This window comes from Onychomys torridus, chromosome 8 (assembly GCF_903995425.1).
Source record: "Onychomys torridus chromosome 8, mOncTor1.1, whole genome shotgun sequence".
NCBI classification, from domain to species: Eukaryota; Metazoa; Chordata; class Mammalia; order Rodentia; family Cricetidae; genus Onychomys; species Onychomys torridus.
The window spans coordinates 86914108-86927990 of NC_050450.1; the positions used below are offsets into that span (position 1 = coordinate 86914108).

Genomic DNA, 13883 nt, shown 5'->3' on the forward strand with positions numbered 1-13883 from the left:
CTGGTGCCGGATCCCGTAGGGACAAAGACCTTCATTTCGTGGAGCCTACGGGGTGGAAGCTTTACCTTCCAGCCCCACTCCGAGGGGCTCCGGCGTGGGCCCGGCTGCCGGGCGGGGAAGGGCCACCCGAGGCAGGCGGGCAGGCGGGCAGGCGGGCAGGCGACCGCGAGGGGCGGGCGCAGCCACCTCCTCCCTCCCTCCCTCCCTCCCAGCCCCATTCTCTCGCGCTTCGCTTTTCCGGGGACCCTCCGCCTTCCCGGGCCCCTGCGCCGCGGCCGCCCGCGCCCTCCTCGCGTCCCGGGCCCGCCCCTGCGCCGCTCGCCCGCGCCCCCGGCCTCCCCTCGTGGGCCCCCGCGCCCCGGTCCCCTCCCCCGCGCGGCGGCAGCGGCCCCTTTCACAATAGCGCTACCCGCCTCCCTGCTCGCCCGGCTCCCGGGTCGCTCCCGCCCGCTGCCCTCTCGGCGCAGGCGCAGTCCGGGCGGCGGCGGCTGCGGCGGCGGCGGCGGCGGCGGCGGCGGCTCCGGCTCCGTTTTTTTTTTTTTTTTAAAGGGAAACGCCGAGGGCGCCGGGGCTGACTGTGGGGGAGGGGGCCGGAGCGGCGGAGACCCCCGGGGGAGGCGGCAGGTCCCCCCCTCCCGGAGTAGGAGGGCTCTGGGCGGACCCGTCCCTCCCACCCCCTCCCGAGGAGGAGCAGGGAGCGGGGGGTGGGGGGAGACATGGAGGCTCGGGGCGGCTGAGGCGAGCTCCGGGGCGGGGGGCCGGGGCGGGGAAGGGGGGTGCGGGGTGGGGAGACGAGGCGGGCCCGGCCGGGCCACGGGGGGGGGCCGAAGCGAGCTCCGGGGATGAGCTCGGGGGCGGCTGGGTGCGAGCTCCTGCCTCTGCGGCGAAGGCGACGGTGGCGGCAGCAGAGGCGGCGGCGAGGCCCCCATGGGTCGGCGGCGGGCCTCCGGCGCGGCCTCCACGCGTCCGCTCGCGCCCGGCGGGATGGCGCCCGGGCCTCGGGGAAGCCGCGTTAGCGGAGGCCTGCGGCCGCTGTGCTGAGGCGAGCCCGCCAAACTCCCCTCCCCCTCCTCCGTCCTCGACCCCCCGCACCTCGCCCCTTCCCCACCCCCTCCTCCGTCTCGGTCCCCCGCGCCGCTCCGGACCACTATGACCATGAGATCCGCCGTGTTCAAGGCGGCCGCGGCGCCTGCCGGCGGCAACCCCGACCCGCGACTGGACTACGAGCGGGCTGCGGCGCTGGCCGGGCCCGAGGACGAGTCCGGGGCGGCCGAAGCCCACTTCCTCCCCCGGCATCGCAAGCTCAAGGAGCCGGGGCCCCCGCTGGCCTCCTCCCAGGGCGGGAGTCCCGCGCCCTCTCCAGCCGGCTGCGGCGCCAAGGGCCGGGGCTTGGTACTCCCGGCCGGGGCGGCCCCCGGGCAGCAGGAAGAGAGCTGGGGCGGCTCGGTGCCCTTGCCCTGCCCGCCCCCGGCCACCAAGCAAGCCGGCATCGGCGGGGAGCCGGTCGCAGCGGGCGCCGGCTGCAGCCCCCGGCCCAAGTATCAGGCGGTGCTGCCCATTCAGACGGGCTCTCTCGTGGCGACGGCCAAGGAGCCTACGCCCTGGGCTGGGGACAAGGGTGGGGCGGCTCCCCCAGCTGCCACCGCCTCGGACCCGGCGGGACCCCCACCACTACCTCTGCCCGGGCCGCCACCCCTCGCGCCCACCGCCGCTGCCGGGACCCTGGCGGCCAGCGAGGGCAGATGGAAGAGTATGAGGAAGAGCCCTCTCGGGGGTGGCGGCGGCTCGGGAGCCTCCAGCCAGGCCGCCTGCCTCAAACAGATCCTGCTGCTGCAATTGGACCTCATCGAACAGCAGCAGCAGCAACTGCAGGCCAAGGAAAAAGAGATCGAGGAGCTCAAGTCCGAGAGAGACACGGTACGGGAAGGGTTAATCTGCATTAGGGCCGGGAGCGGGCTGTGCGCATGCTCGGGGGAAGGGGGCTGTAGGAGGCCGAGGTCCCCGCTTGGTTAGGGTTAGAGGAAGTTGGCCACCAGCGCAGGAGTGCCTTAGATGCTGCTGGGTCGTTAGGAGCCTGGCTCACTGACGACGCTGGGTCAGGGGGAAGGGCTAAAGGGCAACCTTTGTGTGAGTGTGTGAGTGTGTGTGTGTGTGTGTGTGTGTAAGACTTCGGTTGGCAAAGGGTTAATTTAAAATGACAGCCCCAGACTTGTGGGAAAGACGTTTAGAGTGGGAAAAGACGGATTTATGAGGGGTTAAGAGGATAGATAGGGTGCGGTGCAGATGTGGCGGCTGTATAGAAGGGTTAAATTAAAGCGCTGTTGCGTTAGAAGTGCATCATAGACGAGAGGGACATAACAGCTGTTGCTCCAACCGCTGCTGCAGCATCTTCAGACGGGAGGGTCGTCATGGGGCGTTCAGCGGGTAGAGGGTAAAGATGGCTTACGTGGAATCCTATTAGCTTTTCTGGATGAGAATCACTGCCTTTGATTTCAGGCAGTTTTTTGTTTTTTGTTTTTGTGTTTTGTTTTTGAGGAATCTGAGTTATAAAACACTACCCACTAACCAAGTCTCTTGAATAAGCGGGAAGATTTTGAGACATGAGCCTATTCAGGGTATTCAGTAGCTCCTTCCACCTCCCAGACCCGTTTCAGAACCTTGAGGTGGTAGAGAAGCCCTGTTCTTTCTTTGTACTTCTGAGGAACATGACTACATAGCACTGTTTCCACTGCTACAGCAGCAGTCTTGGGTACCTCCATGTTAAGCATACTGCCTCCCGCCCAGGGAAGCTGGTGTGGCGGGGCATTTCTGTGCTAACATACCTTTTGACTGCCTAAAAATAAACATGGTCTCTCCAGTTGTGTTGAGGCTGCTGCTCTCATTCTGGCTCTCCTCTCTCCTCTCCCCCTGGTGCTGGGGGCACCCAGGGCTGAGCAGGGGGCAGAAGAGCTACTCATTTGTTTGTTCTCTAAATGAATCGCCATCCGGCGACTGTCTCATCCGAGACTGCCTTCTGCAAGGTGGAATGGGAGCTGAGGCGGCCCTCACTGAAACCCCTCAGTGTTGATTTGTGGAAGTTACTCAACATGGAGGTGGCCCTGCTCAGATGCTGTACTGCAGTCTAAGGGTGTGATGGTACTGTAATTACAACACATCATATCCTTCCTTCCATGGGAAGGGGGTGGGAAGAGAAAGAGCAGTAAAGGAGAAGACATCAAGAATATGTCACCCGCAAAACATGGCTAAGTAACGCGAAGGCTGTGAATCAGAAGATGAAGTGAGAGGGTGGCTGACAAGGAGAGCTCTGCTGAGCCCCTGAAGCATGGCCCCTTCCCAGGCTTTTGGAGGTAGGAGAAAGGGGTGAGTTAAGGAGAGAGGACCTGTCTGAACTTGGCCTTCCCTGCCTCTCTTGTGTACTGCAGCAGTCTTAGTATTGCTTCAGCCCGTTCCTCCTCTCACAGTTACTGTTTGGCCGCCACTGAAATCCAGGCCATGGATGTAATGAAGGCAGCATTAATATCACTGTTAACCCAGGCAAATTCTTGTAGTGTGGTGTAAGTATAATCAGTTTTTGATGACAATAGACTTCTATTTTCTGCTTGATTTTTGTGGTTCACTTTAATTAGAATGAAAGCAATTTTAATATTTAGATAAGTTATTTTTGTTGTCTCAAATGCAAAGCAGAATATATGTCATATTTGTTGGTATTAATATAATACTCGTATCTATTATAATTCTTCCCAGAGCAGAATGTTTTAGAAGTACTCCCTCAAATACACACACATAACATTTTCACGTAATACTACTATCTCTAGTGACACTCTGCGCTCCTGATTCCTTTTTACTGTACTGTTTGAACATTCCATTGGGTCTGGAGTTTTGGAGTGAACATAAAGCAGATAGAATTTGGATAACCCTAGGATACTTTAAAAGAACACAGAGCGGAGAGTGTAGCTCAGCGTGCTTGCCAGGCACCCTCACGAGGCCCTAGTTCGGTCCCTAGCATCACATATAACTTCAGGACTCCCAAAGAACCTGAAGCCACATGGCTAGCTGAAGTGAGGCGGCCTTCTCATTAAAGGGCACACTGGCCCAGCACCGTGGAGAGGATCTTCTTTCAGAAGAATGAGCTTAGAATTGCCTCAGCCCTCTTACCATCCAGACCAACTCCTACAGTTAAGTGTCTTTTGCCTTCGTTGAGTTTAAGGAAAGCTGTTCAGATTCGTGTCTGCCAATCCAAAGTAAAGTTGAATCGGTGGGTCCATGGCAACAGGGCGAAGACCGCTGACTCTAAATGGGGCTAAGTGCTGGTATTTAACTTGAGTGTGTAAGTCTGCGTCTTGTCACTTTGTTGTAGCTCCTTGCTCGGATTGAACGTATGGAGAGGCGGATGCAGTTGGTAAAGAGGGATAGCGAGAAAGAAAGACACAAGCTCTTTCAGGGCTATGAAACTGAAGAGAGAGAGGAAGCAGAGTTGTCTGAGAAAATTAAACTGGAGCGCCAGCCGGAGCTTTGCGAGACATCCCAGGCTCTGCCTTCCAAGCCTTTCTCATGTGGACGGAGTGGAAAGGGACACAAAAGGTGTGCTGATAACTTTATTCCAGCTATCCGAACAAGATGAGGAACTGTTACTGGGAGTGTGGGATTGGGGTTTATGAATTGGCTTTATAACACCCAGAGCCTGAATTGAGAAGTCTGTTCTGCTAAGGGCATGGTGGCTCACACCTGTAATCACAGCACTTAGGATGCTGAGGCAAGAGGACTGTGGTGAATTCAAGGCCAGCCTGGGCAATAGAGACCTTGTTCTAAACAAACAACTGCCCCCTCCAAGTTTCTGTGTTGAGAAATTGTCTAGAAACATTTTTTTTGGTCACAGTACTAAGTACAAATGCAGAGTATATCTTAAAGAGAATGGGTAAAAGCATTACCTTGTTAAATCTAGTAGGGAATAAAACGGTTAATTAATTATTTTCAAGACAAGGAATCTCTGCTCTGTAGCCCAGGCTGGCCTCAAACTCAGAGATCCACTTGTCCCTGCCTCCTAAGTGCTGGGATTAAAAACGTGTGCCACCACCACTACCCGGCTCAATTAGATCTTCTTTTTTTTTTAAATGTGCATTGTTGTTTTTGCCTGTATGTATGTCTGTCTGTGTGAGAGTGTCAGATCTTGGAGTTACAGACATGTTGGCTGCCATGTGGTTGCTGGGAATTGAAGTCGGGTCCTCTGGAAGAGCAGCCAGTGCTCTTAACCACTGAGCCATCTCTCCAGCCCTCAGTTAGATATTCTTTTTTTTTTTTTTTTTTAAATATTTATTTATTATGTATACAGCGTTCTGTTTGTATGTATGTCTACACACCAGAAGAGGGCGCCAGATCTCATTACAGATGGTTGTGAGGCACCATGTGGTTGCTGGGAATTGAACTCGGGACCTCTGGAAGAGCAGCCAGTGCTCTTAACCTTTGAGCCTTCTCTCCAGCCCTAGATATTCTTAAGCATAGATGCTTGCTCATCTACTGAAGACCTGTTCTGTATATTTTCAAGCATGACACTTGCTGCCATGCATGTCTTCCAAATGAACAGTAGATGTTTAGGTACCTGGATGCTGCTCTTGCCTTCAAATATTCTAATCAGATTTTATTCAGAAGTCAATTAATTTTATAACATTTTCTTTCTTACCTAATAGGAAAACCCCATTTGGAAATACAGAAAGAAAGACTCCTGTTAAAAAGCTGGCTCCTGAATTTTCAAAAGTCAAAACAAAAACTCCTAAGCACTCTCCCATTAAAGAGGAACCCTGTGGTTCCTTATCAGAAACTGTTTGTAAACGTGAATTGAGGAGCCAAGAAACCCCAGAAAAGCCCCGCTCTTCAGTGGATACCCCACCAAGACTCTCCACTCCCCAAAAGGGACCCAGCGCCCACCCCAAGGAGAAAGCCTTCTCAAGTGAGATGGAAGATTTGCCGTACCTTTCCACCACAGAAATGTATTTGTGTCGTTGGCACCAGCCTCCCCCATCACCGTTACCATTACGGGAATCCTCTCCAAAGAAGGAGGAGACTGTAGCAAGTAAGGCATAGAGAACACTTGCTCTTATACCCTAGTGGTGGCGGTCAAGCTAACAAGTGTGAAATGCCTTTGGCATTTTTTAAAAAGTGCAATCAATAAAGCAGAGTTCTGTCAAGAATGAGTAAGTTAACAGCCAGAGACAGACACTGTGCAGGCATTGCAAATAGATGGAATTACAGCAAAATGTGCTCAATGTATGTGTCTGCTTACAACACTGGGAGATGTGTTTGCCAGTAAGTTGCTCATCACAAGAGCACCAGACTTGGGGGTGTAATCTCCGGCAACTTGCATGCCCTCTGAAAGAAGGGTTTTCTGTGCTGTGAAATGCATAGAACTTACACTTTGCCGTGCACGACTGTTCCTGCATTGATATTGTGTGAAACCTGGGAGGGTGGTCTTTGGGTGTTCTCAGGGGCCAATGGTAATTTTTGGTTGGGGAGCCAGCTTGGGGTGGGGAATTTCACCTGGGCCTCCGCTCTCTAACTACATAAACATTTATCTGTATCTCTATGTCCCGGTCTGGGGGCAGGAGGGATCTGCCAAAGGCCAACAGTCTTATTTTACCTTACTACACTTCACAAGGTTCTAAGATGTGAAGAGTTGACTTGCATTGCAGTAGCCCATTGGTTGTTCATATATTTAAATAAAATGGTCTACAAACTATTTTTCAAACAATAAGGACTATCTTGGGATATCTGAGCTGCTTGGGGAGGGGGTGGGGTGTGGGAACTTGGTCTTTATACCTGTTTATTTTCTTAATGGCTTCCACACAGAGATGATCCCCACCTTCTATATGAACCAGTAACTGATGTGTCTTCAAGTGTGTTATATTAGTCTATGACAGTTATTGTGGGTGCTCTTGGGTAATGGTGGGGAAAGCTTTCTTAGCTAGAGCCTTAGTTTCTACCCTTGTGCCTTACTATAGCAGAGATGGGGAATCCATTCCAATAAGATGTAAGCAGTCTCCAGGCTTGGTTTGGCTGTTGTGGGGAAGACAGATAAATGATCTAACCTTTAGTAGGCCTCACGCTTGAGTATACGAGACAGACCAGGGTCCTGCTCTAGAGTCTGATACTTTCTGTTGTTTCAGTCAGTTGAACAGGTTCATCCTAATAGTTAATTTTGCTGCTACAGCAATGCTGTGTAACGATTTTAGGAGAAACCGTGAAGCAACTTCCCATCCGGAATTAGGAAATGGCTTGGTCTGGAGTTCTTCTGTGTGACTGGCTTTTGAAACCCTGTCTACTCTAGTAGAGAAGTTCCAAACACATCTGAGATTGTGGTCATAACACTATGAGGGAGTGTGACTGGGAGATCCCAGTCTCTTGAGGAGCCTGAGTTCTGCATAAATGTGTGAACCCTTCTTGTATGACGCCCCTATGTCAAGAGGAAGTCTCAATGACTTATCCTAAGGAAGCCCAAGTCTTTGTGCGTGTTGTTCAGGCTGGGCCAGCAAGGTAGTTTGTGTGGAGGGAGGAGGAAACTTTAAGAAGACTCCGTACGTAAGTGCTGAGGACACTCGTCTATTTATTTGACAACTAGGGTCGACTTTTACTCACCTGCCATGTTCTGAGTTTAAGGTTTGGTATCCTTGGCCATCAACTGTTGCAGGGAAACCACCCTAAATAATGAAGAAAAGAAGTCGTCTCAGTGTAAAAAAAAAAAAAAAAAAGTGGTGGGCTTATTTTCTTTTCTTTTGTCTGTTGTTCCCTCTTCCCCTTCCCCAGAGAGAAATTCTCAAAAGAACAACTCAAAAAACAAAATGGCTTCCTAGTGAGAACATCAGTGATGCTCCTTTCCTCCATTTTGGGTATGGGCTTTTTTTCTTTTTACACTGAGATGATTCTTCTTTCCTGCATTATTTAGGGTGTCTGATGCCATCAAGTGTTGCAGGAGAAACTTCAGTCTTGGCTGGTGAGTAGATTAGGACTTGCTGGCTGGGCCTGGGGTGGGGATTGGTGGGATGGCGGCTGGTTGGGAGCGTCATTCTCCGTCCATTGGATGTGGAAGAGTAAGATTCCTTGGTGTTTGAACTCACTACCGTAGACAACACAATGACAACACGTTTCAGTTGTTTTTCAGGAACTTCAGTAGCATCTGTTATAAGAATTGTCAGGTATTGGCTTAGGGGTTTTTGTGATCCTCGGTTTGGCAGACTGCAATGGCATTTTAGATTCTTGTATACCATAGCGAGGACACTGACTGTGGCTCTGGATGCGGCCATAGAATGGATTCCTATCACTTGGTAACTGTCTTATCTAGGGAGAGACCGCTTGTCCTAGTGAATAGTCGGACAGTTGCGGGACTTTGGAGTTAAGGGTGGTTCCACCCCTCCTCTTTTTCTTTTTCTTTTTCTTTATTTTTTCAGTTCCTTCTTGGAGGGACCACTCAGTAGAGCCTCTAAGGGACCCAAATCCTTCAGACATTTTGGAGGTAAGTACCAAGAACTGTTAATGAAGAGAATTGGAAACAATAGAATATAGGGGGGTACAACTGGCCCCTGTGGTTGGCACAGTCCTAGCTACTCAAGGAACTAAGGCAAGAGAATTACTTGAATTTAAGATGTTGAGGCTTGTCTAGGCAATATAGGGAGATACTATCTTCAAAAAGGGCATGGGAGGAGGGGGAACCTTAATATTTCTTATAACTGTAGATGGGTTAAAAAGAACTCTTTAAGAACAGAAAGGAACTTGAGGTTATTTGTTTAGTCTTTGTTTTTCACCTTATGGATGAGAAAAGTGGGTTCTAGAGTAATTATGTTATTTTTCAAAATTGGTATTGAGATGGTGTTCCAAACTAAGGTAGATTCCATACTGAGTACAGAAGTTAGGCTGTGCCACTTGGCAACATAATTCTATGTTCCCAACTTAGTTGGTTATTGAAAAAAAGGATATTTTGAATTCAGACTCTTATAAAGTATAGAGGTAGGAAGAGTTTATGGCCCTCTCACAGGGATTTGACATGACTTATCCTGGAAAGTTATGGGAATTATATTTGAAATTTGGGGTTTCTGAAAGGATAGGGGTAAAGACAGGAGTTTATTTGATTGAGTCTTTTACCAGAAGGTTTACATGATCTACAGAACTCTTTAGATAATTTTAGTTACATTTTTACACTCCTGAAAACTGTGAGTTGTTCCAGCATGGTCATAGGGGGCTTACTCCTGCCGCTCCTCTTCCAGAACCTGGATGACAGTGTGTTTTCAAAGAGGCATGCAAAACTGGAGCTAGATGAGAAGAGAAGAAAAAGGTAAGGCCAAGACTCCCCTCCAGGACTGAGACTCCCTCTTCCATATTGGGGAGAGTCTTAGGGCACTTAACATCCATGTGGTACTCGTGTTCTAGTTAGCTGAGTGTCTTAGCTGGGGGGTGGTTCTTACAGGTAAACAAGCATGTTGGCCATTTCTTGGATGTCTTCCCTCAGTACTATTTTCTGTGGAATACCAACATATAATCTAGACTGCTAGACCCAAAGGGTTCTTCCTCATCCAGGTCGTCAGTTCCCTTTACCCCATCTAGAGGAGTTAAATAAGGATCTTCTAGCATCCAGAAAATGAATTGTTTTTGTAGGACAATTTTTAGGTCAATAGTAATGCTGGGTTTGTTTGTGTTTGTCTGGTTTTTCCCAGATGGGATATTCAGAGGATCAGGGAACAAAGAATTTTACAGCGACTGCAGCTCAGAATGTACAAAAAGAAAGGAATTCAGGAATCTGAGCCTGAGGTTACCTCATTTTTCCCTGAGCCCGATGACGGTAAGTTGTGTCTATCTAAAAATTTTGGGGCTGGAGAGATGGCTCAGTGGTTAGGAACACTTCTGTTCTTGGAGAGACCAGAGTTTGGTTTCTAGCACCCACATTTGGCAGCCCAGAACTGTTTGTAACTCCATTTGCAGGGGACCTGATGCCCTTTTCTGACCTCAGAGGGCACTGCACTCACGTGTGCACCCCCCACACAGACACATTCACAAACACAGAATATAAAATAAAGCAAATTAACTTACAAATGTAGGCTTTTCAAGGAAGAAAAGGGTTCAAGTCTCTACAGCATAGCTTGTTCTGATGAGTAAGCTGTGTTTTGGAGGTAGTATAGTTGTTACAGTTTTGTTTTGTTTTGTTTTTCGAGACAGGGTTTCTCTGTGTAGCTTTGCGCCTGTCCTGGAACTCACGTGGTGACCCAGGCTGGCCTCGAACTCACCCAGATCCACCTGGCTCTGCCTCCCGAGTGCTGGGATTAAAGGCGTGTGCCACCACTGCCCGGCGTTAACCTTTCTTACCTCTTGCTAACAAGGTCCTATATGATTTTCTTCCATAGTTGAAAGTTTGATGATTACCCCCTTCTTGCCTGTTGTAGCATTTGGACGACCATTACCAAAATTAACTCCGCAGTAAGTATAAAGGTTTCTTCCTCCCTCCTTTCTTGAGTAGTTTGTTCCTCCTTTTCAAACTCTATGGCAGCCTCGATATAATGGGGACCACATGGCTCCGGGATAGTCATGATTCTTTGGTGATAAGCAGGTGATAAGTAGGAATGCTTTTTAAGTCAGAAGCAGGTGGTTTTGCCACTTTGGTGGTGAGCTGACTTGCTAGGCTTGGAAGCGGCCTTCTCACTCTGTTCTCCTCATGGTTTTGCCAGGAACTTTGAGCTGCCCTGGTTGGACGAGCGAAGCCGCTGCAGGTTGGAGATCCAGAAGAAGCAAACACCTCATCGGACGTGTCGGAAGTAGCTGTGCTGTCAAGAACCCTGTCTGCAGATAGTTGTAGCATGCCGTTCCAAGAGAATGGCTGAGACCTGTGTGTGTGCCCCATGTCCTCGTGTATGTTATCACTCACTGGTAATGCCTTTCCAGTCTCCCTTTTGAGTTTTGTTTTTTCACTCTGACTTCACGAAACAAACAAAAACCTCCTGCATTGGGCTAATTGTGATTATGGAGAGTTTTTGGGACTCAGTTTCCCTCTTTTGGGGAAATGAGCTCGAGCTCGTCCTATAGGATGGTGGATTTGGCGTTTTCAGGAGCCACTTCTACTCACTTGTATGTTAAAGGGGTACAAGGGCTCTTCATTGGCCATGTCAAAGATGGAGCTGTGCCTGCCCTGACCCTGGGCTTCCCTGGTGCACTTTCCAAGTAGTTTGGGTGGAGTAGATTTTACACTAAAGTAAGACAAAAAGACCTCACCGTGAGCTCTAGGGCCCAAGGGGGAACAGCAGAGGAAGCCGACCCTCCTCCCAGAGGAAGACATTAGAGCAGGTCTGTGGAAGTTGGTTCTCACAACTGGCCAATCACTTTCTTAATGGGTTACTGAAGTTCTTTTGCACTCCTCAAAAAAGAAAATGTTCAGAGAAAGAGATTGGGGATGTACATTTCCAACTAGTCACAGTGCTAAACAGATGCCTTGTCGTCTGGGGATGGCATGCCAGAATCTGTGTAGATGTCCTTGTGTCCCATCACTTCTCAAGTATTCCTTAGTGGGATTTCGTCCTATTAGCCAAACGTTTGGTGGGGAGGTAGAAAATTGGGGGAGGGTGGGGGGAAGGGTACGGAAAGATATGCTTCCTTTGGCTGGCAAATGTCTACATCTTGAAACAAACAGTTGTACCTAATGAACCTCTATTTGTTTAGAAAAGATAGATTTATACATGTACCATCTTGGTTCCCATCTCCTGCCCTTGTTTTGTTACCAAAAGGAAAAAAAAAAAAAAAAAATCAGGACGGACAGCACTCCCAGGCCACTTGGTCTCAGTGTAAGATCCCTGTGAACTATCCGGAGGGAAAATCAAGCCGAGACCTCTGGTCTTATATATAGGAATTGCCTTTCACTAGTCTTCAGGACTATTGTATAAAAACAAGTAGGGGTCTGATCTCCTAGGAGGTAGGGGCTTTTATCCTTGAAGAGAATATGTCCCTGGATTATTAGCACTTTTAGAGGAGAAGCCAAGGTATTGTAGGGTGTGTGGCTGGCCCATCAGCTGAGCATGAGAGAATAGGGTTGCCATTGTGGGAAGAGAAGAAAAGTTCCTCAGGGGCTCCCACTGCTAAAGCTTTTTTTTTTTTTTTGAGATGTTACCTGTGCTCCCTGGGTTTGACTTTGAAAGGAATTATTCCAGCAGTACATGTAGTATTCTTGGATGATCTTGCTGCTCTCAATTCTTTTGTGTGTGTTTGTGTGTGGCTATGGGTTTTCATTGTAACTCCATCTGCTTAGGAGTGTGGTCTCTAATGGAAGCTGCCATAAACTTCATTGCAGCAAGGATGTAGAGAGAAGAGAGCTTATTCCACAGGGGCTTTCATCTCACACCTTAAGGATGAGGATATATTAGAAACATTGGGCCAGATTTTGTGTTTTGTTTGTTTCACTGAGGCAAGCTGGTTAATGCTTCTACTCTGACCTACGTTAGGGCTCTTTAGAATGTGCTCCCCGAAAAGGAATAACCTCAGTCAGTTGTCTCTCTCTTTGTTTCTTGACCCCTCAGTTTCTTCTTGCTACCGTGACTTGTCAGATTCCCACTTTGGGTGTGGGTTAGCAGCCCTGACCTCTCACAGAGGAGTCCACAGATCCTGTTTTTGCTAGACTGAGAGGAATCCATGAGGTGCTACCTTGCAGGACTTTAGTGGACTCTGTTGCTTTGGTTCTCCTTTTCCCGAGGACCTAGTACTTGTTATGTCCTCTCCTAGATTTCTTTGGTTTGGGTATGTGAGGTTTGTTGAGAAGGAGGTTGAAGCAAAGTTCCAGGAGTGAAATTACAGTGTGTTAAGAGTGTGGGGAAAATTAGTCTTATTTTTCCCTACATGGGATACAACACTGAAATTCAGTCTTCAGCAGAAAGAAAGGCCCTGCAGTTCTCCTAAAACATAGTTCCTTATTTCTTTCTTTAACAAAGTTTAAGCTAGTGTTAATAAATTAAGAGGAGTTGCTTGTCTCTCCACCTCAGCTTTGTTTCATGCCGTTTCATATGGTTGTCTGTGCTGTATTCATACTTTTGATACCATTTCTGATGTGTACAGTCGGCTGTCTTGTAAATATCTTACAAAGAGTTCAAGTGTAAATAAACTATTGTGGCCGTTAATTTTTGAACTTTTGCCTCAATTTATTAGATTTCTTGGGAAACATTAAATAATTGTTTGTCTATATGAAAGATTGGGAAAGTCTTATTCTCCAATAAAATAGAACAACACATTGTTTCCCCCTTTTAATAAGGGACTCATTACATTTGTGTCAGAGTACAGACTATGTTTCATTCCTTTGTCCTGAACCCTTCTTTGTACATAAATGGCAAATTACAAAGGTCATAGCAAGACCTTATAGGTCATCAACTCAGCCCCGATACATGATTTCTGCTGGATAACAAACAGTCCAGACAAATGAAGTCCAGATCTACTTAAACTGTGTCTTCTGCACACACATTTTTTTTTTTTTTTTGCCTCTGCCTCCCGAGTGCTGGGATTCAAGGCGTGTGCCACCACCGCCCGGCACATCTTTCTCTGTATGTTTGAAAACCTTCATTGTAACTTGAACCCCATGGTTTGTGTTTTGTGACTAGAGTGAGGAGAAGAGATAATCTCTTCCCTCACAGGTCTTCTAGTAAGATGTCTGGTGTCCCAGGCCATCTGTGCGTGCTAAACACGCACAGTTCTTAAGAGCTGTTTCTCAGAAGGACTGTGATCCCAAGCACTCACCCTAGCTTACATAAGACCCACTCTCAAAAACAAAGTTGGACCAAGCAGGGTGTGGTGGTGCACACCTGAAATCCTAGCACCTGGGGAAGCTGAGGCTGGTGGATCATGAGTGCAAGAAGGACTGGCCTGAGGTCACAGACAGT

At 48.8% G+C, this 13883-nt stretch overlaps 1 protein-coding gene across 2 annotated transcripts; it reads left to right on the top strand.

The window, feature by feature from the left end:
- The first annotated feature begins 1088 nt into the window (after positions 1-1088).
- Msl1 (MSL complex subunit 1) lies at positions 1089-13138 on the top strand. 2 transcript variants are annotated; one of them, XM_036197792.1, is made up of 9 exons: positions 1089-1917; positions 4358-4581; positions 5685-6067; positions 7934-7981; positions 8436-8500; positions 9249-9316; positions 9696-9820; positions 10380-10452; positions 10701-13138. In XM_036197792.1, exons 1-9 carry the CDS (start codon positions 1150-1152, stop codon positions 10789-10791), a joined length of 1845 nt encoding a protein of 614 aa, XP_036053685.1. In that variant the 5' UTR covers positions 1089-1149; the 3' UTR covers positions 10792-13138. The 2 variants fall into 2 exon arrangements, with proteins under 2 accessions (XP_036053685.1, XP_036053686.1); XM_036197793.1 differs by lacking the exon at positions 7934-7981.
- Positions 13139-13883: the final 745 nt, after the last annotated feature.

Coding starts and splice junctions, on each gene's coding strand:
- Msl1 (XM_036197792.1), top strand. CDS start 1,150: ATGACCATGAGATCCGCCGTGTTCAAGGCGGCCGCGGCGCCTGCCGGC. Junction 6,068..7,933: donor GAAGGAGGAGACTGTAGCAA/GTAAGGCATAGA, acceptor TGCATTATTTAG/GGTGTCTGATGCCATCAAGT. Junction 7,982..8,435: donor AGAAACTTCAGTCTTGGCTG/GTGAGTAGATTA, acceptor TTATTTTTTCAG/TTCCTTCTTGGAGGGACCAC.